At 57.6% G+C, this 24,358-nt stretch overlaps 1 protein-coding gene and 1 long non-coding RNA gene across 3 annotated transcripts in view; one reads left to right on the top strand and one right to left on the bottom strand.

Moving 5' to 3' along the window:
* The window catches only part of ZFHX2 (zinc finger homeobox 2), a 28,224-nt gene extending 14,787 nt beyond the window's left edge, over nt 1–13,437 (top strand). The window contains 12 exon segments of the mRNA XM_025870306.2: nt 601–1,295; nt 1,297–2,695; nt 2,892–3,409; nt 4,004–4,244; nt 5,558–5,632; nt 6,022–6,080; nt 7,711–7,911; nt 8,335–8,440; nt 8,615–9,732; nt 9,734–12,068; nt 12,343–12,662; nt 12,664–13,437. Coding sequence (XP_025726091.2) covers nt 651–1,295; nt 1,297–2,695; nt 2,892–3,409; nt 4,004–4,244; nt 5,558–5,632; nt 6,022–6,080; nt 7,711–7,911; nt 8,335–8,440; nt 8,615–9,732; nt 9,734–12,068; nt 12,343–12,662; nt 12,664–13,323 — 7,677 coding nt within the window. The 5' untranslated portion in view covers nt 601–650 and the 3' untranslated portion in view covers nt 13,324–13,437.
* On the bottom strand, nt 3,641–21,757 carry LOC112822563 (uncharacterized). Of its 2 annotated transcripts, none has more exons than XR_012378942.1 (3): nt 20,675–21,757; nt 8,098–8,169; nt 3,641–5,968 (listed from the first exon to the last, which is right to left on the bottom strand). It is a non-coding gene; the product is annotated as an uncharacterized lncRNA (long non-coding RNA). The 2 variants fall into 2 exon arrangements; XR_012378943.1 differs by having other exon boundaries at nt 20,681–21,757.
* Between the last annotated feature and the right edge of the window lie 2,601 nt (nt 21,758–24,358).

Raw genomic sequence — 24,358 nt, 5'->3', positions numbered from 1 at the left:
TGGGGCGACCCAGGTGCTAGTGGAGATGACGCTGGCGGGGGCACAGGACAGGTGTCTGAGAGGCTGCTGTCCGGTTGCATATGGGTGGGGGCAAGAGGAGCCTTTTAGGTTTTTATTGATTTTTTTTTTAAAGATTGTATTTATTTATTTGAACGAGAGATTGAGAGAATGAGTGGGAGGAGGGGCAGAGGGAGAAGCAGACCCCCAGCAGAGCAGGGAGCCTGACCTGGGGCTCGATCCCAGGCCCCTGAGATCATGACCTGAGCTGAAGGCAGACGCTTAACCGACTGAGCCACCCAGATGCCCACCTTTTAGCCTTTTAGCCTAAGCAACCAGATCAATGGAGGTATCAATTTTGGAGATAGGAAAGATGGGAGGAACAAGTTCAGGGGAGAAATACAAGAGTTCTGATTTTGGACATGTTAAGTTTGAAGACTTAGCGCTAAGGTGAAGGTTCACGTTGGCAAGCGGGTACCTGAGTCTGGTGCTCGGGGAAGAAGAGAGTGGGGCTGGAGTATCTGGAGGGTTGACTGCCTGGCTGGGTGTCTCTCCTGCCACCTCACGGCCCCCCCTCTCTCTCCACGTTTCCCCCCCACCCAGGGTTACTGGCTGTCACGCTGAAATGAACCCCCGGCACCCCTCCGTCTGCCATGGCTACCCTTAACGCATCCTCTACCACTGGCACCACCCCCACTCCTGGGCACGATGCCCCGTCCCCGCCTCCGGACACCTCCTTCCCCAGCACCCCTGCTGATCCTGTCACCAAAGATCCCCCTGCTGCCCCCTCCAGCTCTGAGAGCATGAGGCCCTCAGAGCCAGGGGTACAGGCCCTGGAGTCGGGCTGTGGCCTCATCCCACCAAAGGAGACTGGGGAGCCCCAAGAAGAGCCTGGCTGTGGTGGCTTCTCACCAAAGGACCTAGGAGTACAAGAGGACAAGGGGCAGGAGGAGGAAGGAGGAGGGCTCCCTCCCGTGGACCTAAGCAACCATTTATTCTTCACAGCTGGTGGCGAGGCCTACCTCGTGGCCAAGCTATCCCTGTCAGGTGGCAGTGAACTCCTGTTACCAAAGGGCTTCCCCTGGGGTGAGGCAGGAATCAAGGAAGAGCCCAGCCTGCCCCTCCTTGCCCACCCGCCCCCTGCACTCCTCACTGCCCTTCACATCCAACATGGCTTTGACCCAATCCAAGGCTTTAGCTCTTCTGACCAAATTCTGTCCCATGATACCTCAGCGCCATCTCCGGCCACCTGTGAGGGAAGGGATGGAGCCTTCTGGAGCTACCGGCTGGCTCCAAACCCCCCCCGGAGATCCCAAAGATGGCCCTACGGGGAGCCGGGGAGGAGAGCACAGGGCACTCTTCTGGCTCTGTGTCCTGTGCCGCCTGGGTTTCAGTAGGCCCCAGGCTTTCGTGGGTCACACACAGTCTCATGGGGTGAAGCTAACCCCTGCTCAACACCTGGGCCTGCCCGGTAACCCAGCTGTCCTCCAGGCGGGAGATGAGGGACCTGCAGCCCTCCTAAGCTTTCTGGAACCAAAACCAGCTGCTCAGCCCCCTTTAGAAGCCCCCCTTGACAATAGCAGCACGGTGGGCACAGAGGCAAATGTAGCCCAGCCCGAGGGTGGCCCCCCTGAGGCAGAAGCCCAGGCTCCTGTCCTGCCTGTGGAAGTCACGACCCCCAGCCCGCCCTCCCCGCCCACAACCCCCACCACCTGGGACCCCAGCCCAACCGAAGCCAAAGAATCGCCAATGGCAGCAGGTGAGGCGGGGCCAGATTGGTTCCCCGAGGGGCAAGAAGAGGATGGAGGGCTCTGCCCCGCCCTCAACCAAAGCTCACCCGCCTCCAAGGAGGGGGGCACTCTCCCTGCCCCAGTCGGCTCCCCCGAAGACCCCAGCGACCCACCGCAGCCCTACCGCCTCGCCGAAGACTATAGCCCGGGCCCTGCGGCCTTCCAGGGCCTCAGCCTGTCCAGCCACATGTCTCTGTTACACTCTCGCAACTCCTGCAAGACGCTCAAGTGTCCCAAGTGCAACTGGCACTACAAGTACCAGCAGACCCTGGACGTGCACATGCGTGAAAAGCACCCCGAGAGCAACAGCCACTGCAGCTACTGCAGCGCGGGGGGCGCCCACCCCCGCCTGGCCCGGGGCGAAAGCTACAACTGCGGCTACAAGCCCTACCGTTGTGACGTGTGCAACTACTCCACCACCACCAAGGGCAACCTCAGCATCCACATGCAGTCGGACAAGCACCTGGCCAACCTGCAGGGCTTCCAGGCGGGCCCTGGTGGCCAGGGCAGTCCCCCAGAGGCGTCCCTCCCGCCCTCTGCCGGGGACAAGGAGCCCAAGACCAAATCGTCCTGGCAGTGCAAGGTGTGCAGCTATGAGACCAACATCTCCCGAAACCTGCGCATCCACATGACCTCCGAGAAGCACATGCAGAATGTCCTCATGCTGCACCAGGGGCTGCCGCTGGGCCTGCCCCCTGGGCTGGTGGGGCCAGGCCCCCCGCCCCCGGCAGGAGCTGCCCCCGCCACCCCCCCTGAACTCTTCCAGTACTTCGGGCCACAGGCCCTAGGGCAGCCTCAGGCTCCCTTGCCCGGCCCCGGGCTGAGGCCGGACAAGCCCCTGGAAGCCCAGCTGCTTCTCAACGGCTTCCACCACCTCGGAGCAGCTGCTCGCAAGTTCCCTGCAGCCGGTAAGCAGCCTGGGCTCTGCACCTGCTTCCCCTCCTCCCTTCCCCGGGGCCCAAACTCAAGTCTCTGCTTCCTCCCAAGGGCCGCCTCCCCCCCTCCCCCATGCACTCGGTAATCCCAGCTGTGCCTCAGCACTGTCCTCATTTGCCCTCCCACCCCTTTCCTTCCCTGGGCCACTCATCTGTGTCTGTCCGCCAGCCCCTGGCAGCCTCTCACCGGACACCCACCTGCCTCCGAGTCAGCTCCTGGGCTCCTTGTCTGACAGCCTGCCCACCTCACCGCCCCCAGATGACAGCCCGTCCCTGAAGGTGTTCCGCTGCCTGGTGTGCCAGGCCTTCAGCACGGACAGCCTGGAGCTGCTGCTCTACCACTGCAGCGTGGGCCGAAGCCTCCCGGAGGCCGAATGGAAGGAGGTGGCCGGGGACACCCACCGCTGCAAGCTCTGCTGCTATGGCACCCAGCTCAAGGCCAACTTTCAGCTCCACCTCAAGACCGACAAACATGCTCAGAAGTACCAGCTGGCCGCCCACCTGAGGGAGGGGGGCGGGGCCATGGGCTCCCCGTCCCCGGTGCCCCTGGGAGACGGGGCCCCTTATGGCTCCGTGCCCCCGTTGCACCTGCGCTGCAACATCTGTGACTTCGAGTCCAACAGCAAGGAGAAGATGCAGCTGCACGCCCGGGGTGCAGCCCATGAAGAGAACAGCCAGATCTATAAGGTAAGAGTGGGCCAGGGAGGGTCTGGCACTCGAGGGGCCCCGGCACAGAGCCCCTGGGGAGAGAGAAGAATTGAAGGGCATGGGGGTGGACCAAGGAGATCCCCACGAGTGGGAGAGCGATGGGAAAACCCAGGGTGGCAGGCTTGGATAAAAATGGCAAGTATGTACCAGGATCATCAACTCTTTGGAGACGGTTGTGGAGAGGAGACCAAAGGTTGGTGGACTCAGAGAAAATGAATCCAGCACTTTATTCAGTTTTTCTGGTGTTTGGGACTAGAGTGGGGAGTGGGGAGGTAAGGGGGGTGTCTGTCTGCTTAGGCCATCTTGTGACCAGTTCAAGAGGATGGAAGCAGATTCCATTCACCTACCAGGAGGGAGGCCAGGATTGGTAGGAGGAAGAGAAGGAGATGGGGGAGAAAAAGCACTAATATCCAGGTGGCCAGAGGAGGGAAAAGGGCGTGCTCAAGAGGGCAGAAGGGATGGGCAGGGAGGGGCTGCTGCTGGTCAGGCTCCCGTTGGGGAGGCGGAGGGGGCCCCTGAGATCTAGAGGGCCCTGTCCCTTCTGGCCTGAGCAGCCTCTTTCCACGCTTCCAGTTTCTGCTGGAGATGGAGGGGGCCGCGGCGGGGGCCGAGCTGGGGCTCTTCCGCTGCCTGCTGTGTGCGTGGGAGACCCCCTCCCGCCTGGCTGTGCTGCAGCACCTGCGTGCGCCGGCTCACCGCGACGCCCAGGCCCAGCGGCGCCTGCAGCTGCTGCACAGCGGCCCCGCGGCCGAGGAAGGGCTCTCGGCCCTGCAGAGCATCCTGAGCTTCAGCCACGGGCAGCTCCGGACTCCTGGTGAGGAAGAAGGGGCTGGGCGGCGGCGTGCGGTGGGAGCTGGGGCTGGGGAGAAGGGCATGCCAGTGAGGAGAACCGGGTCTGTGGGCAGTCGAGAGCAAGTGGAGAGGAGCCAGCCGTGAAGGGCTGATAAAACCGGACATGGGGAGCAGTGGGGCAGCCCAGTGAAGGGGGGGAAGTAGGAGGCTCGTGCGAGGGAGGAGGCAGAGAAGGGCGGGGGCTTTGCTGGGTGGAGAGCAGAAAACGGGAAGGGAGGTAAGGAGGAATCACCCAGTGATTCCGAATGGTGACCAGTGTCCCGGCAACGCTAGGTGTTGGGCGGCGGCAGGAGCTGGTCAGGAAGGAGAGAGGAAGTAGGAAAACAGAATAGGATGCACTTCGTGCCGGGCCAGGGCGTGTTGGAAGGAGATCGGAGATGGGAGCTGTGGGCCTGGCCCGAAGGCAGCAGGGAGAGGAAGCCCTTGACGAGCTCCCCAGCCTCTTCCTGTCTCCTAGGAGGTCTTCAGCCCGAAGGCTGGGCTTAGGGTCCCCCTTAGGCAGCTGAGGTTGTACCAGCAGAGACCGGGAACAGCCAGCCAGGCGCCATTGATCCAGAGGGTGCAGGAGAAGAGCCTGGAAGGGGCTGTCAGAGGTGGGCACGGGCATCCGGGTTTTGTAGGGGCCAGCGGCGGCGGCGGGCGAGGGTGAGGGTGCGGGCAGCAGGAACCAGGAAGAGGCAGCATTGACTGGTGCTAATTGAATTGCCAATATGCTGGCTGGAGTTAAGTGCCGGAGGGGCCCGGATCAATAGCTAATGATCCTGGCGCAGGGCTGAATGGAGTTAAGGAACTTTAACACTTTAATTAGGCTGCCATCGAAAATAAATTCCTACACATCTGTCAATTCTTACTTGAGTGGTAATCTCTCCCAGCTAGACCTGCCGCCTCCTGTTCGCCGCACCTGCTTCCATTCGGCCTCACCTTCCTTCTCCAGTGCCCCTCCCTTTATGTTTCTGGGCTCCCTGCTTCCAGGACCAGTCAAGATGGGGAGCCGAGTTGGCCCCATCTCTGCTGCCTATGGCCAGACTTGTTTCCTCGTCTTGAAATGACGGGGGCTGGGCTCACAGACAGCATCTCTTAGGCCCTCCTAGCTCTAACCCTGCCATTTCTCCTTCATCCTCTATTTCTTTTTGGCAGCTTTTTGTCCTCTCCAGCCTGTTGGCTCATCCATCCATCTCTCCTTCTCCTGGCTGCTTGTCCCACTTCCTCTGCCCTAGGTACTCCCTTTCCTGATGCTTCACTCTCTTAAGCTGACTCTCCCCTCCTCCTACACAGGGAAGCCTCCTGTCACCCCCTTAGCTGAGCCGCCCACCCCTGAAAAAGATGCCCAGAACAAAACCGAACAATTGGGTGAGTTGCTCAACTGGTCCGTTTTCCCTCCATCCCTGCCCCCGCAAATACATTCTGAGAGGCACAGGGGACGTGGCAGTAATCCAAATGTCGGGCAAGGCCTCCTGGGCGCGGGGAGCCAAGCTGATGCAAGAAAGGACTCACCAGAGGGAAAGGGGGGGCCCCAAAAGGCTCAAACCTGGCCATCCCGCTAACCTGGGGTTGGCCCCGCCGGGCCTCCTCTCCCGGAATTGAGGACGGCATTGTCCTTTCCTGCCCTTTCCCCTTTCCCCAGAGTCCAGCACCTACCCTGGAAGCTCTCTGCTATAAGTCAGATCATCTTAAGGGCTGGGGGCTCTGGAAAGGAAGAGGTAGGGCTGTCAGATCTCTTTAATCTCCTCTCCTTTCAGCTTCTGAAGAGGCAGAGAACAAGACTGGCCCTCCAGGAGACAATGCCAACCAGACCACGGTCAGAACCGGGATAACTGGGAAAAGCTGGGGTTGGGGGTCTGGTGTTACTGAGATCTGTTCATATTCTAAAGCCTAAAATTCTCATTGGTAGAGCTTTACACACAGGATTTCAGACTAAAGGTAGACCGAATTCTGTCAGGCCTGTGACTTATCTCAAAACACCACACTGAGAAACGCCACCTAGGGCCAGTTATGTGTTCAGCACCACACAGCGGGTGGAGCACAGAGGGACAAGGGAGGGCAGGACTTGAGGGAGAAGGGGAGACAGAAGCAGTATCGAGGTAGGAAAGGCTGAAAACAGGTGGAGAGAAGGCGGAAGACACAGTGAAGAAATGAAAAGAGAAAGCCTAAACCACAAGACTAGCTGCTGCCCAGCTCTCTATTCCTGTCAGGAACAGAAAGACGACTAGACCTGTCATCTCCTGCAGAAGGCCCTGAGCCTGCAGGGAAGCATCCAGGCACCTCCTTCCTGAGGGTAGAGGCCCCAGCCCAGATAGCAAACTCTGCAGCTCTCCAAGTCACCTGGCCTCGGGCCTCACCCTGGGCCAGGCAGGACCTGGGTGGTTTAGCTCTGTGGCTCTAAAGTGTTAATCTGAGGGGACTCCCAGCCTGGGTCCTGAGGTGCCATGCTGCCCCTCACAGCTCTCCAAATGGGACCGCAGCACGCAGTATTCCTGCATCCCCACAGACGACAGTGCTGGCCAGGCCCTCCTCCTCGCTCCTGTTCGCTCCTGCAGGCCCATTCCAGGTATCTGTTCCTAGGGCCGAGGGCATTAAAATGAGCATCTGGATGCCTTTCCTTTTGGGCCATTACCTCCTCCCAGTTCTTGGGCTTGGACCAGTGGCACCGGCCGGCAGGAGAGGAAGTGAGCCAGGGAGAGGAACTGCAGGCTGGAGGTCAGGCAGTCAGGTGACTAAGGCGGAGACAGGGCCTTCCCTCAGCCCCATCCCTCTGGAGGTGTGGGCGGGAATGCGCCAGCAGAGCCAGGCCAGAATTTTCCTGGGCCGCTGGGGGAGCTGTGGTGTTTGTTTACATTAAGAAGAGGAGAAGGAAAAGAAAGTGGGAGCTGCTAAGCGTCTGGGAGAATGAGCCGGCTTCTGAGCAGACAGGTAGGGCGGGCCCCTCTTCAGGAGACACTCAGATTAGGGACCTCGGAGAGGCAGAGTGAGCAGGGATGAAGGAGCCTCTGGATCCAGATGTGCAGAGGGCAGGGGAGCCATTTCATGGAGAAGACACCGGCAGGGTGGGGGTGGGTAAGAAAAGAAAACTCAACCCGGGGGAGGAGGTACAAGGCCATATACTGTTAGCTGGAGAAGTGAGCAAGGCAGAAGAGACCGGAAAGACAGGCCAAGGAGAGACAGAGGCCAGAATGGAGGGAGAGGCCTGAACAAAGAAGGAAGGCAAGGGCAAGTCTAGCTTAGGCCTTTGTCCCAATCTAAGGGAAACGAGGGAGGAGCCAGCTTCTTGCCTCTCGCTGGATCCCTCGTGATGCCTTCGTTTGGGGCTCACTCCTCCTAAATTGGGCGTGGGGATCTTGCTGTGTTCACGCACACACAGGGCTGGGTGATGGTGGGCCCCCCCTTCCCTGATGCCTCCTCCACACCACCCCCCACCCGTGTGTCCCCAGGTGTTTTGCTGTCCATACTGCAGCTTTCTGAGCCCAGAGCCCGACCAGGTGAGGGCTCACACGCTCTCCCAGCATGCAGTGCAGCCCAAGTACAGGTGCCCGCTGTGCCAGGAGCAGCTGGTGGGCCGGCCTGCCCTGCACTTCCACCTCAGCCACCTGCACAATGTGGTGCCCGAGTGTGTGGAGAAGCTGCTGCTTGTGGTGAGTACTGGCTCAGGGAGGACCCAACCAGGAGGCCCCGTTCGGGCCGGGTAGGAGGGGAAGAAAAGGCAGGGGTGTCCAGGCAGGTGTGTGTGTGGCCGGGAGGGTGGTGGTGAGGAAGCAGCACTTCACAGGTTTGAGGGGGTTTTAGTGTTGGGGGGATACTTAGAGCTTGCCTCTGCTCGCCGGTGAGGGAGCTCAGTGTTTCCTTCATTTCCATTAGGGTCCAGACAAGAGCTGCTTAACGGCAGGCACAGGCTGCGGCACGGGGAAGAGCAGAAGTTAGGGGGCGTGAGTCCAGGACGAGGGTGGAGGCCTGGACAGGGGCTGGGCACAGGGTGGGCGCGGGTGCAAAGCAGGGTGTCAGGAGTAGCGGGGGGTGGGGGTGGGGCGGGGCAGTCACTGGGCTCTCTTCCATTACAGGCCACAACTGTAGAGATGACCTTTACGACCAAAGTGCTGCCTGGGCCCACTCTGTGCCCGCTGGGGGATGCCCCAGAGCCTGCGCCCAGCAGAGAACAGGGAGCAGGTAAGAATGGGGATGGCACACCTGCCAAGGTGGCAGGAAAAGGGGACCTGGGCTCCACATCCCAAGAGGGTCTGAGGACACCCGAGGCAAGGACCAGTTGCCCTAGACGTTGAGTGGGTGGGGTCTGACTTTAGACAGAGTTCCGGTCTCACGGCACCCTTCTCTCTCCCGCAGAAGGCCCTCACCTGACCCCTGAAGCCAGTCCTGATCCTCTTCCTGAGCCTCCCCCGCCCTCAGCCGAGGCCCCAGACAAGCCCCCGGGAAGCCCTGATCGATCCCCTTCTCCAGCCCCTCGGCCTGATGCCCCAGTGGAAGAAGTGGCCCCTCCACCCACCGTGGCTGAGGAGGAAGAGGGCAGTGTCGGGGAGCCCCGCCCTGCAGAGCCTGCTCCAGCTGACTCCCGCCACCCTCTGACCTATCGGAAGACCACCAACTTTGCCCTGGACAAGTTTCTTGACCCTGCCCGGCCCTATAAGTGCACTGTGTGTAAGGAGTCCTTCACGCAGAAGAATATTCTCCTGGTCCATTACAACTCTGTCTCCCACCTGCACAAGATGAAGAAGGCTGCCATTGACCCGTCCGGCCCTGCCCGAGGAGAGGCAGGTGCCACGCCTCCCACTGCTGCCGCCACAGACAAGCCCTTCAAGTGCACGGTCTGCCGAGTCTCCTACAACCAGAGCTCCACCCTGGAGATCCACATGCGCTCAGTTCTGCACCAGACTCGCTCTCGGGGGACCAAGACTGACGCCAAGGCTGAGGGGCCGGAGCGGGGCCAAGAAGAGCCCAAGGAGGGCGAGACAGAGGGGGAGGTGGGCACTGAGAAGAAGGGCCCTGACCCTGGTGGCTTCACCTCTGGGTTGCCCTTCCTGTCGCCTCCCCCACCCCCCTTGGACCTGCACCGCTTCCCAGCTCCCCTCTTCACCCCACCAGTCCTGCCCCCCTTCCCTCTGGTGCCCGAATCACTGCTTAAGCTCCAGCAGCAACAGCTGCTCCTGCCCTTCTACCTCCATGACATCAAGGTGGGGCCCAAGCTGGCACTGGCTGGGCCTGCGCCCCTACTAGCTGCCGCCCCTCCTCCCCCGCCCCTGCCACCCAAGGCTGAGCTGGCTGAGCGGGAGTGGGAGCGGCCCCCCACGGCAGAAGAGGGGAATGAGGCAGGGCCCGCCTCACCCCCCACCTCAACGCCCAACGAAGCAGCCCGCACTGCAGCCAAAGCCCTTCTAGAAAACTTTGGCTTTGAGCTGGTGATCCAGTACAATGAAGGAAAGCAGGCTGTGCCCCCTCCCCCGACCCCCCCCCCCACCAGAGGCCCTGGGGGGTGGGGACAAGCTGGCCTGTGGGGCCTGTGGGAAACTCTTCTCCAATATGCTTATCCTCAAGACACACGAGGAGCACGTCCACCGCCGATTTCTGCCCTTTGAGGCCCTGAGCCGTTATGCTGCTCAGTTTCGAAAGAGCTATGACAGCCTATACCCACCCCCTGCAGAGCCCCCCAAACCTCCTGATGGGTCCCTGGATTCACCAGCTCCCCACCTGGGCCCTCCATTCCTGGTCCCAGAGCCTGAGGCAGGGGGGACCCGTCCCTCTGAGGAGCGCAGCCGGGCAGGACGCTGGCCCCCAGAGGAGGAAGAAGGCTCCAGAGGGAATCTGCCTCCCCTAGTGCCTGCAGGCCGCAGGTTCTCCAGAACCAAGTTCACAGAGTTCCAGACCCAAGCCCTGCAGTCTTTCTTTGAGACCAGTGCCTACCCCAAGGATGGAGAGGTGGAGCGGCTCGCAAGTCTCTTGGGCCTGGCTAGCCGCGTGGTGGTCGTGTGGTTCCAGAATGCCCGCCAGAAAGCACGCAAAAATGCCATCGAGGGTGGGCCTGTGCCGACCGGAGGCGGCAACGGGGGAGCCTCTGGCTGCAGGCGCTGCCATGCCACCTTCTCCTGTGTTTTTGAGTTGGTGCGGCACCTCAAGAAATGCTACGACGACCAGCCCCCTGCAGAGGAGGAGGAAGAGGCAGAGCGCGGCGAAGAGGAGGAAGAGGTGGAGGAGGAGGATGCAGAGGAGGAGCAGAGCCTGGAACCCCCCGCAGCGCCCGAGGGTCCCTCACCAGAGCCCCTGGAGAGGGAAGAGCTGAGCCAAGCAGAGGCAGCAAAGCCAGGAGGCAAAGAACCTGAAGGGAGGGCCCCTCCCTCGCCTTCCCCAGTCCACACCTGTGACCAGTGCACCATGGCTTTCCCCAGCCAAGACCTCCTGACCAGTCACCGGCGGCTACACTTCCTGCCACCCGTGCAGCCCAGCGCGGCCCCGCACCTCCTGGATCTGCCCTTGCTGGTATTTGGGGAGCGAAGCCCCCTGGTGGCAGGCACTCCGCCGGCGCCAGGGCCTCCACTCAAACGGAAGCTTGAGGAGGGCAGCCTGTCCCCAACAGGCAGTGAAGCAGGGGGGGGAGGGGAGGGCGAGCCACCCCGGGACAAGCGCCTGCGCACAACCATCCTGCCGGAGCAGCTGGAGATCCTGTACCGCTGGTACATGCAAGATTCCAACCCAACGCGCAAGATGCTTGACTGCATCTCTGAGGAGGTGGGGCTCAAGAAGCGAGTGGTGCAGGTCTGGTTCCAGAACACCAGGGCCCGGGAGAGGAAAGGCCAATTTCGAAGCACCCCTGGAGCGGTGCCCAACCCAGCAGCCAAGCCCCCCATCACGTCTGCCCCGGCAACCTTCCCCAAGTTCAACCTCTTGTTGGGCAAGGTAGATGATGGGACTGGGAGGGAGACCTCAAAGCGGGAAGCACCTGCTTTTCCCTACCCCCCGGTTACCCCTGCCGCCGGGCCCCTCCCTTTTCTACCACCTGGGAAAGAGGCCACCACCCCAACACCAGAGCCACCGCTACCTCTCCCACCTCCCCCTCCACCCAGTGAGGAAGAGGGTGCAGAGGAACCGGCTAAAGCTTCTCCAGAGAGCGAGGCTTGCAGTCCATCCGCAGGGGATCTCAGCGATTCGTCTGCTTCCAGTCTGGCCGAACCAGAGTCCCCTGGGGCTGGAGGAAGCAGTGGAGGAACAGGAAGTGGGGCTGGGGTTCCAGATGGGATGGGCCAGCGGCGCTACAGGACCCAGATGAGCAGCCTGCAGTTGAAGATCATGAAAGCCTGCTACGAAGCCTACCGTACCCCAACCATGCAGGAGTGTGAGGTGCTGGGGGAGGAGATTGGGCTGCCCAAGAGAGTCATCCAGGTCTGGTTCCAGAATGCTCGTGCCAAGGAAAAGAAGGCCAAGCTGCAGGGGGCAGCGGTTGGCGGGGCTGGGGGCAGCAGTGAGGGCCCCTTGGGAGCCCAGCGCACTGACTGTCCCTACTGCGATGTCAAGTATGATTTCTATGTCTCCTGCCGAGGCCATCTCTTTTCACGCCAGCACCTGGCCAAACTCAAAGAGGCAGTCCGAGCCCAGCTGAAGAGTGAAAGCAAGTGCTACGACTTGGCCCCAGCACCCGAGGCACCCCCGGCTCCCAAGGCCACACCTGCCACCACACCTGCCTCTCTGCCCCTTGGGGCTGCCCCAGCCCTGCCTCGCCTGGCCCCGGTCCTCTTGTCTGGCCCAGCTCTGGCCCAGCCCCCACTGGGCAGCTTAGCTCCTTTCAGTTCAGGTGAGTGGGCAGTTGGGAGGGGTTGAACTTCAGAGAGCCATCTCTCTCTAATGACATGCCCCTCTTTTTTCTCCTTGACTCTCCCCACCTCCAGCCTCCAGTGGCCTTCCTTAGTTTCAGGCTCTTGGGGGGGAGGTGGGGAGAAAAGGGAGGGAAGGGCGCATGGCTGCTCGGTGGTGGGAGTGGGCGAGGGTGTGGCTAGAGGTGGCCTACAGCAGGAAGGATGACAGGCCAGGAGGTGGCTAATCCTTCATCACTCCTTTCATCTTCCTAGGCCCTGCAGCCTCCTCTGGCCTCCTCGGCCTCGCCACTTCAGTCCTGCCTGCTACCACAGTGGTCCAGACTGCTGGCCCAGGCTGCCCCTTACCTCAGAGACCTGTGCCCGAGCAAACTAACACCTCCACAGCAGGCACCACTGACCCTGCCCCAGGCCCCCCTCCTGAGCCCTCTGGGGACAAGGTCTCTGGTGAGCGAAAGCCAGTTGCAGCCCCCACCAACGCCTCCACTGATGCCCTCAAGAACCTCAAAGCACTGAAGGCTACTGTACCAGCCCTCTTGGGGGGCCAATTCCTGCCCTTCCCATTGCCCCCTGCGGGGGGGGGCCACACCACCAGCTGTCTTTGGCCCCCAGTTGCAGGGGGCCTACTTCCAACAGCTCTATGGCATGAAGAAGGGGCTATTTCCCATGAACCCTGTGATACCTCAGACCCTCATCGGACTGCTCCCCAACGCCCTCCTCCAGCCACCACCCCAGCCCCCCGAGCCCACAGCCACAGCGCCTCCAAAGCCTCCTGAACTGGCTGCTCCAGGGGAGGGGGAGGCCGGGGAGGCTGATGAGCTGCTGTCAGGCAGTGCGGGCATCTCCACTGTGGACGTGACCCACCGCTATCTGTGCCGTCAGTGCAAGATGGCCTTTGATGGGGAGGCCCCAGCCACTGCTCACCAGAGATCGTTCTGCTTCTTTGGGCGGGGCCCTGGGGCTTCTGTGCCCCCCCCACTGCGGGTGCCCATCTGCACCTACCATTGCCTGGCATGTGAGGTGCTGCTGAGTGGGCACGAAGCCCTGGCCTCCCACCTGCGCTCCTCGGCCCACCGGCGCAAGGCGGCCCCACCCCCGGGGGGCCCACCCATCACCATCACCAACGCCGCCACCGCTGCCTCGGCTGCTGTGGCTTTTGCCAAAGAGGAAGCAAGATTACCTCACACGGACTCCAACCCAAAAACTACTACTACCTCTACACTTCTAGCTTTATAAACAGATAAACCAAGATGGGGGGAGAGGGGAGGGCCTCAGGGCCCCCTCCCTTACCCCAAGGGGTGTCTGGTGGGAGCTCACATCCCTCCCCCCCCCCCCCGCCCCTGCCCCCCTCACCGGACCCTTCCCCCTCCCACCCCAGGCCGGCCTCTGCCCCCCCCCCCCCCCCCCCCCCCCGCCCCCAGACACGCTGCTCCTCTGCGGCTCCTTGCCCCATGTCTTCACAGACGCACACCCATCTTGTCATCCTGATGCTCCGCTCATCTCTGCTCTGCCCACCACACACGGTCTATCCTTGAATCATCCTCCACTACCTTATTCCCACTGGATTCACCCCCCAACACAGTCAACCCCCGCAAACACACATATATGTCAGCCCATGCTGTTCACTGACTGAGAAAACACCAAAAAAAAAAAAAAAAAGAAAAAAAAGAAAAAGAAGAAAGTTAAAACCCAAGACAAAGAAGGGGGAAGGAAAACAAACTTTGCTACTCCCCCTTCTCTCTCCCTACCCCCTTGTCTAGAGCGCCACACAGCTCACAAACTTTCCAAATACCCAGTTGGCTCCCAAGGTTGGAGCCTGGGATGGGCAGGGAGCCCACAAAACTCTAACCAAACTGGAGGGTGGCAGGGGGAGAAGTGCTCACAGTTCACTCTCCCCACACCCCTCCTTCCTAACCCTCTCCTCGCCTGACCAGGAGCCCCTGCGGCCTGGACTCTAGGGGAAGCCGCCGCCAGGAACCCCTCTGCCAACCCCCACCCTGCACCCTGGGAACTGCAGTAACTTATTCTCAAAGGCTTTAAACACAGAGATCCTCTCAGCAGCCGTGGGCCCGCCCCTTGTCCCAGCCCTGCCATGTGGGGGTCCAGCCTCCGGGACCGGCGCCGCCCACCAACGGCAAATCCAAAGTTCTTTTAAAAAAACTGAAACACACACACAACCAAAAAAAAAAAAAAAATGAGAGAGCACGCGCGCACATGTGCACAGGAGAGAGATGGAGACAGAGGAATGAACTAAAGTAAAACATAAACTTGGAAAATACAGAAAAAAAAACTGCAAACTCTCCCATCAAACAAGTGTTTTTTTGGTATTTTTTTGGTTTTTTTTTTTCCTGTTTGTGTCCCTTTCCCCTCACGTTAAGGGTTTCTTTAAACCACTAGTCTTGGAAAGAGCAAATGGCTTTAAGTCCTTGCATGGGTACAGTGGGACAGAAAGCCATGCAGCCTGGCCCTGGCCATACCCAGCTTCCAAAGCCGGGGCTGGCCATGGGGAAAAGAGCCTGGAGACTGGGGAGGGACCTACCTTTGCCCCCTGAGTTGAGTATCAGGACTGCTAACACCCCTTTGTTCCCAGCCGCTAGTTAGAAAAGTCAGTGTTGTCAAATGTATCTTGGCGGTCCCAGGAAGAAAAGAGTGCAAAGGACTGCGTGGTTTCTGAATCGTGGGTATACTTCCCTTTCCTGCAGCTTATCACGGTTTCCTCCCCTTCGCTTCTTTCACAAACCCGAACTTCTATCTCCATGTCCAGTGGCCCCTTCACATTCCTGGTCACTTGAAATCCTTGCCTTTGCAGGGACCCTTGTTCCCCACCTGTGTTCTTCCCTCCTTCTCTGACCTTGCCCTTCCTCCCACCAGTAAGCAGCAGCTGCTGGGGGCACCGCCCAAAGAGTCAGAGGTTGTCTGGGAGGGCCCTGGGGCTCTGGAGCTGAGGACAGCTCAGGGGGTGGGCGGGCAAGGCAATGACCGAAGCACAAGGTGAATCTCTGACAGAGTGCTGTCACCAAGGGAAACCAACGAAAGCAATGAGCTAGAAGAAGGTTCCCTATCTGTAACCTCATTGTTTCTGCCAGCATCAGGTGGTGATCCCAAAGCCCAGCTAAAGTGGCACAAGGTAGAAAAGCAGGTGTTTTATTTCAGCAAAGAAAAGCCTGCAAAATCTCCCAGTCCTCCAGTTTCTGCTACTGCCCTCGCCCGGGCTTGGGGTGGGTCCCCTCTCAAGGTATTCTCCTTGCAGACTTTCTCCCTTCGGGCTTCTTCCACTACCATCATCCATTTCATATGCGCCCACAGTTCAGTTAGCCCCCGGATTTCCACTTCCTGGTCTGTCACTCTGCCCATGAACATGTTAATACCGAAGCAGAGGCTCATGTGCCGAAAAGATGGGAAAATCAGCCGAGTCCCTTGTGCCCACATGTTCTGTGAACCTCACTTCTGATCCAATCCATTTCTCAAATTAAGAGCTCCGACTCTAGCCAGCCAGGGTAGGGGGGAAGCAGTCCTTCAGTGATGCCAGGTGTAAATACAGGCCCTACTGTGCTCGTGCTCTTGCCCCCCTTCCTGCCTCTCAGCCTCTCTCCCCTGGCCCTCCCTTCCTATCCTTTTCTTTTCCCCGTGAAACTCTGTGTAAGACTATTTTCTTAGCAGCACGTGTAGGGGGAAAGAAGCTTTTCCACTGTGTGCTTTCAGGGAATGTGACTTGTGTGTAAAAGTTGAAAACAAAACAAAAATTAGAAAGAAAGATAGGAGGGAAAGAGGAAACATTTTAAAGAAAACCAGGGCAAACGCCTGGTAGGGGGTGATTAGAGGCGTGGTGGTGTGCATTTTTAGGAGTTTACAAGCAGGACAGGTTGGCTGTTGTTTGAACTGTGAATATTTTTACCGGGAGTTAACATAGCCAGAAATCCCTCCCCTGCCTCCTCCTGCCTTCCGGCCTGTTCCCTTACACAGGGACACCCTGGTCTAGAGATATCACGTACATGCACGGTAGGGGACAGAAGCTGATTCTAAGGCATTGTCCTTACCAGGAGCCCTGTAACTTGAGAGATAAGAGTCTGGCTGACCGTGGATTCAGGTATGCCATTCCATGTTCCCAGTGACTGGAAGCCTTCCTCCCCAATCCCATTCTCAAACCAGAAGTCCCCAGCAGCTCTGCTCCTGCTTCAGAGATGCTCAGTGGGCTGTTCTGGTGGAAGGAAGGCCAGGTCATCAGGCCCTATGCAGAATGCTAGAGGTGAACACCAGGTCACCCTGGATAAACCCTGTTGCTGTTCCTGAGAAGGAGACCCAACTTAAAATGCCTAGCACATCGACATCTATCTTGAAATACAGGCCCCACCCCAACAACCCTGAAGTGAGCTTAAATCCATGGCTCCTAATATTGGTCTTCCACGGCCTGGGGCAAAGGCCTAGGCTTTCTGATGTACATGGGCCCTGAGGCGTCCAAATTCTGGTCCAGCCTACTTACTGCTAGGATCAGTACCAGGAGACAGGAGGTGGAAGGGAGCCTGGCTGTTTTTGCACTAAACCAGAATCTGTGTGGGGACGGCTTCAGGTACCCCATTCTCAACTAGGAACAAAATTCAAAGTCTTCTGGAAGAATATGAGAAAATCTAAAGCCGCAGCAGCCGAATGGGGCAGAGTCTGCAGTAGAGCCACAAAGAAGAAACCCTTCTTCCCTCAACCCTCTAGCCCTTTCTGCATTACAAAAGCATGCACAAAAACCAAGAAAGCCAAGTATTCCAGACCCAGTAGCACCCATCTGCTTAATTCCTTTTATCTGTTAATTTCCTTCTTTTTGTTCCTTAGCTACTTATTGGGCTTATAGATCACCAATTCCCCAAACCTCCACCAGCCTGGTTGCTTTACGGCACATTTTCTCATCCAAACATTCATCCCTGTATAGAAATTCACACCTGAAATACAGAGCTATGTGTATATAACTGCCCCAATGAAACAAGACCGCACACTGTCAGAAACCAGCAGAGCCAGGCAGAGAGAGCTATGGGGATACACACATGCCAGCAAGGATGGGCACCATGGGTACAGAGGCGCAAGGGATATGCCCCCAGCCCTATCACCTACACCTCCCATAAGTACAACCAGCCTCCAGGACATACTCATTTTCTTCACATCCAACAGTAGGTGAGAATAACTTATAAACAGTCAGGGGAAATGTAATCTGACTGTTACATCAGGAAGGGTGACCAAATGTTGCAATCCATGGGGAAAGGACCTTCCATTCCTCTGCATTGTGACACTGGGGAGAGGAGAGGTAGAAGAGAAACCAGGAGGAAACTTTTGGGAAAACTCCTAGAAACAGGAATAAACTGGGCTGGGACCCTGTGTCATAGGGCCTTTCTCTCTAGGCTGCAGTGAGAAGCTCAATCCACCAGCTGGGCGCAACTAGTGAGAAACTTCTAAGGCCCGAGGATGTCCTTGAGGACTAAGGAAGAAATGCTCCGACGCCAAGGAGGCCCTTGCTACAAGAAGGGCGACAGACCCAGTCTGCAGGACTACAGCCTGGATACCTTGTGAAAAGGGCAGATGAAAGAAAAACCAGAGAGAGGACGTTCATAGAAGATCTAGACCGTGGCTCATAAAGTCTGGAGAGGGATGGGAAGTGGTCCCCAGGGAAAGCCTCCAGGGCGAGACTATACTTTATGGGAGGAATGTAAACTTAGGTGAGGACCCACCCTGTCATTCTCCATCATACAGAGGGCCCAGACAACCTTCCACACAAAGGATAAGCAAGGGGTAAATGGCATTACTCCCTGTCAGTAGTGTGAACCCGGTGTTTCCTGCAGCTCTCCAGCCACAGAGAGGTGTCTGGTTAGAAACTAGTGTGGAAGCAGGCTGATTTTAAGTGGACCAGAAGGAAGGTGATGGGGAAAGGTGACCCAGTACTGACTTTTTTTTTTTTTTTTTTTTAAGTAATCTCTACACTGAGATTGGGACTCAAACTCATGACCCCAAGTTCACAAGTTGGATGTTCCACCAACTGAGCCAGCCAGGTGCCCCCCTGGGGTTGACTCTTAATCTTACCAACCACCACACACACACTTTTACACAAACAATGGCTAAAACACTGGAAGAGGTAATCAGTAGGAACTCAGCATGCCCTACATCCACAGTCCTTCCCTGATATCCAACCTCACACCATGGCTTTTCAGCTGGACTTGACTGACCCACACTGTGCTCATTCCCACCAAGTGCTCAAACAACAGCCTCATTTGCATCTATCCGCAGTAGGCTAGGCCCTGTACTCTGTCCACCCCTCCTTCCACTACCCAGGACCCAGGCCTGTCTCCAAGAAGAAGTATAATTAGGACTCGTCCTGTACCAAGCCACCGAATCCACACAGATCTTACTGGACCACAGAGAGCCATCTCCCGGCCATGCTCCTAACATAGTGGTTCTCAGTGGTGAGGTTTCAAAAACACAGGGCAGCCAGCCATCAGAATTTGGAAGTGTTCTGTAAGGTGAGAGGCATGGTTCTGACAAGCTAAATCTGCCTGATTTGACCTCATAATCTGTCCAACTGCTCCTACCCACAACACACTGACACATATCTCACAACACACAGACCACAGGCATGACAGCATAAGACATGCCTGTGGTTGGGGAGGAAGAAGAAAGATGCAAGGGCCTAGAGAAATCAGACTAGGTTAACTGTCCTACCGTGACTGCTGCATCTTAGAACAGTCCCCCAAAGTTCTGTCTACCTGCAGCGCGGTCACCAGAGTGCTGGCTTAAAATGCACATTTCTGAACCACACTTCGGATTCTCTGAATCAGAAACTCCTGAAGTGATCCCATGCTCTCTGGAGTTCAAGAACCCCTGATTTGGGCTGCTCAGCCCATACACATCTGTGACCTGCCCCTCACTCTTCAGCGCCCAGGCCCAACCCTGCTCCACCAGGGGCTACCACCAGGGGCCTAGCATCACCTCAGGTTTGTCTTCTTCATTACCCTGCCTTCACCCCCACCTCCACCATCTGGGAAATCTGACTGTGTCTTCTGCTTACGTTGGCTGTTCTTGAACAGGAGAAAAGAAACATTGTCCACTCACCCATTTGCCTGAGTGTCTCCCTGCTTTTTCCTCTGCTGTGGAAACCATCTCCCCTCTTCTGAAGTTGGCATCCACTTCCAGAAATGCTGAAACCAGAGCTCCCCCAACCCTAAGCAGCTCAGTCCAGCATGGCAATGGCTTGACTTCCCTCTGGGCAGGTCCTATCCTCTATCAGAGCCACCAGTCTCCCTCAACATCACCCAGAGCCAACTCTTCTGAGTATCTTCCTAGTTACTAATCCACAGCTTCTGGCTAGGAAGGAAAGCCCATCCTACTAGAAGTTCTTCCAGATGGAGGCCCAAGGTCCAGTTTTGTGGCACTGCCAAGGGCACTGCCCCTGGAGGCATAGGGGTGGTCTCTGTCACCACAGATGCTGGGGCCTCACCTCCTAAGAGCCTTCCTTTTCATGAGGGCTTATTGCTGATTTGTGGTTTCCCTTCCAGGGGTGGACTTCAAAGACATGGATATTTATCCAAATTCTACCTAACTGGGGTGCCATTGAGAAATTCCGAAACACTGTATCTCCCCGAACAGTCTTTCTGGAAGGATAAGTCCCAGGTGCCTCTGTCTTCCTTATACCTGCCTACCTCTCTAGGTCTAGAGCACCTCTTCATTTTTCTAGGACTGTTATTGAATATGGGCCTTCTAACACGGGAGAAAGAACTGATTCATCTCAACCACAGCTCAGCCAATCACAAGGCAGATGAAATGCATACAGGTGCTAGCCACCCCACTACCCAGCAGCAAGGCCAGAGGGTCCCTCCTTCCCACTTCTCTTTCAATCTCTTCTGGCACCAGCTTTGTGACAACATAGCTGGCTGGCCTCTCCAGCTCTCATTCACCCTCATGGTATTTTTTTCTGTCCTCACTGCCCAGAGAGGCGTACAGGCCACTGGCCTGGAGCCTTGGATTTGGCTTCTTGCCTGAGCCCTTGTCCCTGTGTGCTCCAGCTTCCCTTGCAATAGCTGCTCAAACACTGAGTGTGGTAGCAGCCTAACTCCCTTTCTTGGGGGCAGTGAGGCAGGAGGGAGGTGGGTGTCTAGTTGGGGTTGGCTGGAGTACTGACGCAGCGGGCTGCTGAGGGTCCCATCTCGTGCCACCCCCCAACACAGAGCTCTGCCCGATGCCCGGCCTGCCTATGTGCGCCGCCCCCTCTCTCTCTGCCGCCAAGTGGCGGTCGTGAGCATGTTTGGCGGCTTTGGGTTTGCCGCAGTGCCAGGATCTGAGACGCTGTTCACGTGCCAGTGCAGCACTGCCAAGCGTGGCGGCATCTAGCTGGTTGGGTGCCAAGCAATAGGACCCAGATGGTGATAGAGAGATGAAAGAGGGGTGGAGGGGGGAGGGAGGGGGAGGAGAGGAAGGCACCAGGGAGAAAATCAGATACCTCACTTGTTAGAGTGGAAAGTCCAAATGGGATCCCCAGAAAGGTGCCCTTCCCATTCTAGATCCGAGCTCAGCAAGCAGGCCCCACCCCCGCCCTCAGCACGCTCACGCAGGGACATACGCAGACCAGGCAAGAGGAGCTGGCCATCTTCAGCAGGAAACTGGCCGGGGGCCAGGCAGGACTGCCAGCGTTCTCCATCCTTCTTCCTTGGGGTCTTGGCAATGGCGCGCTTCCTCCTTTGTGTCCTCATGCCTCTCTCCCTCTGCTGCTCCACTCCCCATGCCTAAGAGGGAACAGGAAGGAGGTCCTGGCAGAAAAAAGTCTGTTCTCCCAAACAACTCACACACACACACACAGAGACACACAGAGACACACACACACACACACAGACACACACACACACACACACACACACACACACACACACACACTCCAACATCTCACCTCCCTTCGCACCCCTGGCACAGCCACCCTCTCAAGCAGATTGGCAAGAGGCACGGCCATCCTCCTCCATTCTGCACAATGCCAGAGCCTGTGCCCGGCTCCTCAGGCAGTGCCAGCACCCACGGCCTCACGCCCATGTCCCCCTGCTTTTCACGGAGGGCCAGAATGCCGGCCCCGAGGAGCTCTCCCCAGGGAGCAGTGGCACAGTCCCTCATCCTGGCTCTTAGACACTTCCTGGGCACTTCCCTGGCTACTCTTTCCCCCACTTTACTTTCCCAGACCGGAAGAAGGCTGACTACCCCCTAGTCCCACCGTTTCTCAGAGCTGAGCTCCAGAGGGACAGCAACATCATTAGCATACCCCTGCCCCTCCTCTCTGCTTCCTGGGGCCCCTGTTCCCAAGGCGCCAGCTTGGGCACCGGCCTGACGAAGGTGATGCCAATGGCTCCCAGGCAGCGGTCCTCCTCTCAGAGGACCGGGGCTCCTGCCGCCCCACCCCACCCCCCCGCCTCCTCCCATCTCCGCGGGCACAAGAGTGGCAGCTGCAGTGCCCACGCCTGGAAGCAGGCAGCACGAAGCAACCCGTGCACTCGCTTCTGCCCTCCTGGGCCCCGACCCTCTCCCCTCCTTCTCCCACTCCATCCCTCTGTCCTCCTGGTTGGACTCTAGATTGGCCAGCGCAGTGCCAACCCCCACCCCGTGCCCAGGAGGCTCACATACAGCACGCGCTTCTGCGTACATGTACACGCGCACACACACACACGTACACGCACACGGCCCCACAAGTGCCAGGCAGCGGTGGCAGACACACAGCAATGCATAGTGACGGGTATACCCAAGGAGGCAACCCGATTCGGCACCTGATCCAGCACCCGTTTGGGATTGGGTGGGTAGGCAGGCGGGCAGGCGGGCGGAGGGGTGATGGAGGCAGATGATGGCCCTAGGTTGGCAGCCGATAGAGCTGGGAGAATGGAGGGAACAGATGCTCTTTGCCCAGCCTCCCTCCCTCCCTCTTGGAGATCAGTGCCAAGCTGGGGGGATGGGGAGAGGGGAGGATGGGGGAAGGGTGGCATTTGGAAAGCTGGCAGGCGGGGGGTGGGGGGGTGGGGGGGCCTGGGTCCGCCCAGGCTGGGCCGTGCCGGCACTGGCTGCCGCCTCTCCACTCTGCCATCTGTCTCTCTACTCTCCCCACCCCCTTTCTCTCTCTCTCTCTCCTTCATCCACAGCACACCGAAAAGAAAACAGGGTCCTCATTCCGCCCACCCCCAACCTCTGCCAGACCCCCTCGCCTCCTCCCCACAACTCACCACACCATACCACCACCAAGCCATCTGTGCTCTCTCCTCCTGGCTCGGTCACCTTCTTTCACTCGCCTTCGCCCTCATACCAAAACAGGTGAAATGCTTTAAAAATATATATACACATATATTTTAAAAAGCAACTTAAAAAACCCCACAATTTTCTTTGAGAAGGTCCCGTCCTCCCGAGTCTGGGTCCTCGGTGCCAATATTTATGGAAAGCAGAGGGAGGGGACCCTGTCCTCAGCTGGTGCCCATGAATCCCATGCCAGGGAGGAGGGGTGGCTGGGGTGGGCTGGGGGTGGGCTGGGGTATCGGGAGAGCTCTCTCCTCTCTCTGCGCCTGTGGTGGTTTCTTTTTTTTCTCCTCTTCCACTTCCGGAGCAGATTCAAATAGATCTAGAGCCTTCCCCACCCCCAGTTCCCAGGGCCCCTGTGCCCTTCTCTCCCTGCTTTTGATTTTATTCCTCGATCACCCTTTCCTTTTTTTTTTGGTGTGTGCGTGCGTGTGTGTGTACGTGTGCGTGCGCGTGAGTGTCTGCATCCATGGCGGTGGGCACCGTGCCAGCCACCACACCGCCATCTGCGATGCCTTCTGCAGCCTCCGCTCTTTCCCCTTGCCACCTCCAGCCCCCAGCTCCCCTGCACCCCAGCTCTCCACCCCCCCATCATTAATTAGCTACTGAATTAATTAAATTGTGAATGCTAATTAACATTCCTACAGGGCAGGCTGCCAGGCTGGGAGGGCAGCGGGGGTGTGAAGAAGGGATTGGGAGATTGCGATGGGGGGAGAGGAAGGAGAGCCTGTCTGCTTAGAAGAGCAGGAGGAAGACGGAAAGAACCCAAAGGACGAAGGAGAAAGAGGGTAGAGTGGTGAGACATGCGTGTGGAAAATGGGGTGTAAAAACAGAGTCTAAGGGACTGCAACCCAGCCCTTCCTGCCCAAATAAGACAGCCAACTCCTCCTCCTCAAGCTTACCTTCCATCCCACGAAGTATATACTCCTTAGGTGGGGGACTCCAGCAGCTTTCTTCCCGTGTCTTACAGAAAATCAACCCCAAACCAGAGAGTCAACAGCTACTACCTGTCAATCCAGCCACAATGACCCTTAGACCAGGTCACCACCGAGAGGAAGCTCTGGGCTCAGAGAAGCCCATGTTGACTTGTCTTTCTCTACCTCTCTGTCAAGGTGAAGGGGACAATCTGTGAGCATCTGCTGCAGGGAGGCATGGGGGACTAATATGGGGAACCCTGAGGGGTGTCCATTCAATGGGAATTCAATAGCAATTAGCAAAAAATCATTGGCACTGCCTGCAAGGCTGCGCTAGGGAGACTGTGACAAAAAATTGCCTGCCTTTGGGATTCCAGAGTAGGAAGAGTAGAAACACTCCTACCCACCTTGAAGGTCAAGAATTTGTGACCTTTGTAGAAAGAGTAAGGGCCACCTGACTTGCAACTGTTACTATTTTTAGAGAAAGAGAGATGCCAGTGCAGGGAAACTTCTTTCTGTGGGTGCTCTATGAAACACTAATCTGATGGGCTGTTCCTTAGAAAAATGAATCCCATGATCAGATTTGTTTGGAAATTCTGTTTATTCCCCCTCTAAGAGATTCAAAATGCATAATGGTGTGTTAAGGCTCTGAGAAGTCCTGTGAAAAAAGAAAATGTTGAATGTGTTTAACCCACAGATACTCAAACTCATTGGGCCATGGAACCCCCATTTCTATATTTTCTAATTTAATTAATTTTACTCACACAGAAGCAGTGTTCCAGTTTGGGGAAAGCTCTCTTAAGTGATCAGGTGTGGTTGTGGCCTGAAAGCTGGCAGACTAGCTGGCCCCAGGTCAGCTGCCTCCTAACAGTCCACAAATAAAGGAATAGCACCCAGGTTCTGGTCTTCTAAATGGAATACACCAGCCATAACAATCTTTAGAACCACAGACCTATACTTTCAGAGCTGGAGAGAGACCTTAGTAACTATTTGATTTTATAATAGAAGCAGCTGAGACTCCGAAAGGTGAAGTGATTTGCCCAAGGTCACAGAGCCACTAGATGATAGCACTG

The sequence above is a fragment of the Callorhinus ursinus genome, unplaced genomic scaffold (genome assembly GCF_003265705.2).
Source record: "Callorhinus ursinus isolate GAN/ISIS: 27379988/994484 unplaced genomic scaffold, GSC_fseal_2.0 scaffold8, whole genome shotgun sequence".
NCBI lineage: Eukaryota > Metazoa > Chordata > Mammalia > Carnivora > Otariidae > Callorhinus > Callorhinus ursinus.
The sequence above is the reverse complement of the archived record's forward strand: the minus strand, read 5'-3'. Positions and strand labels throughout refer to the sequence as shown.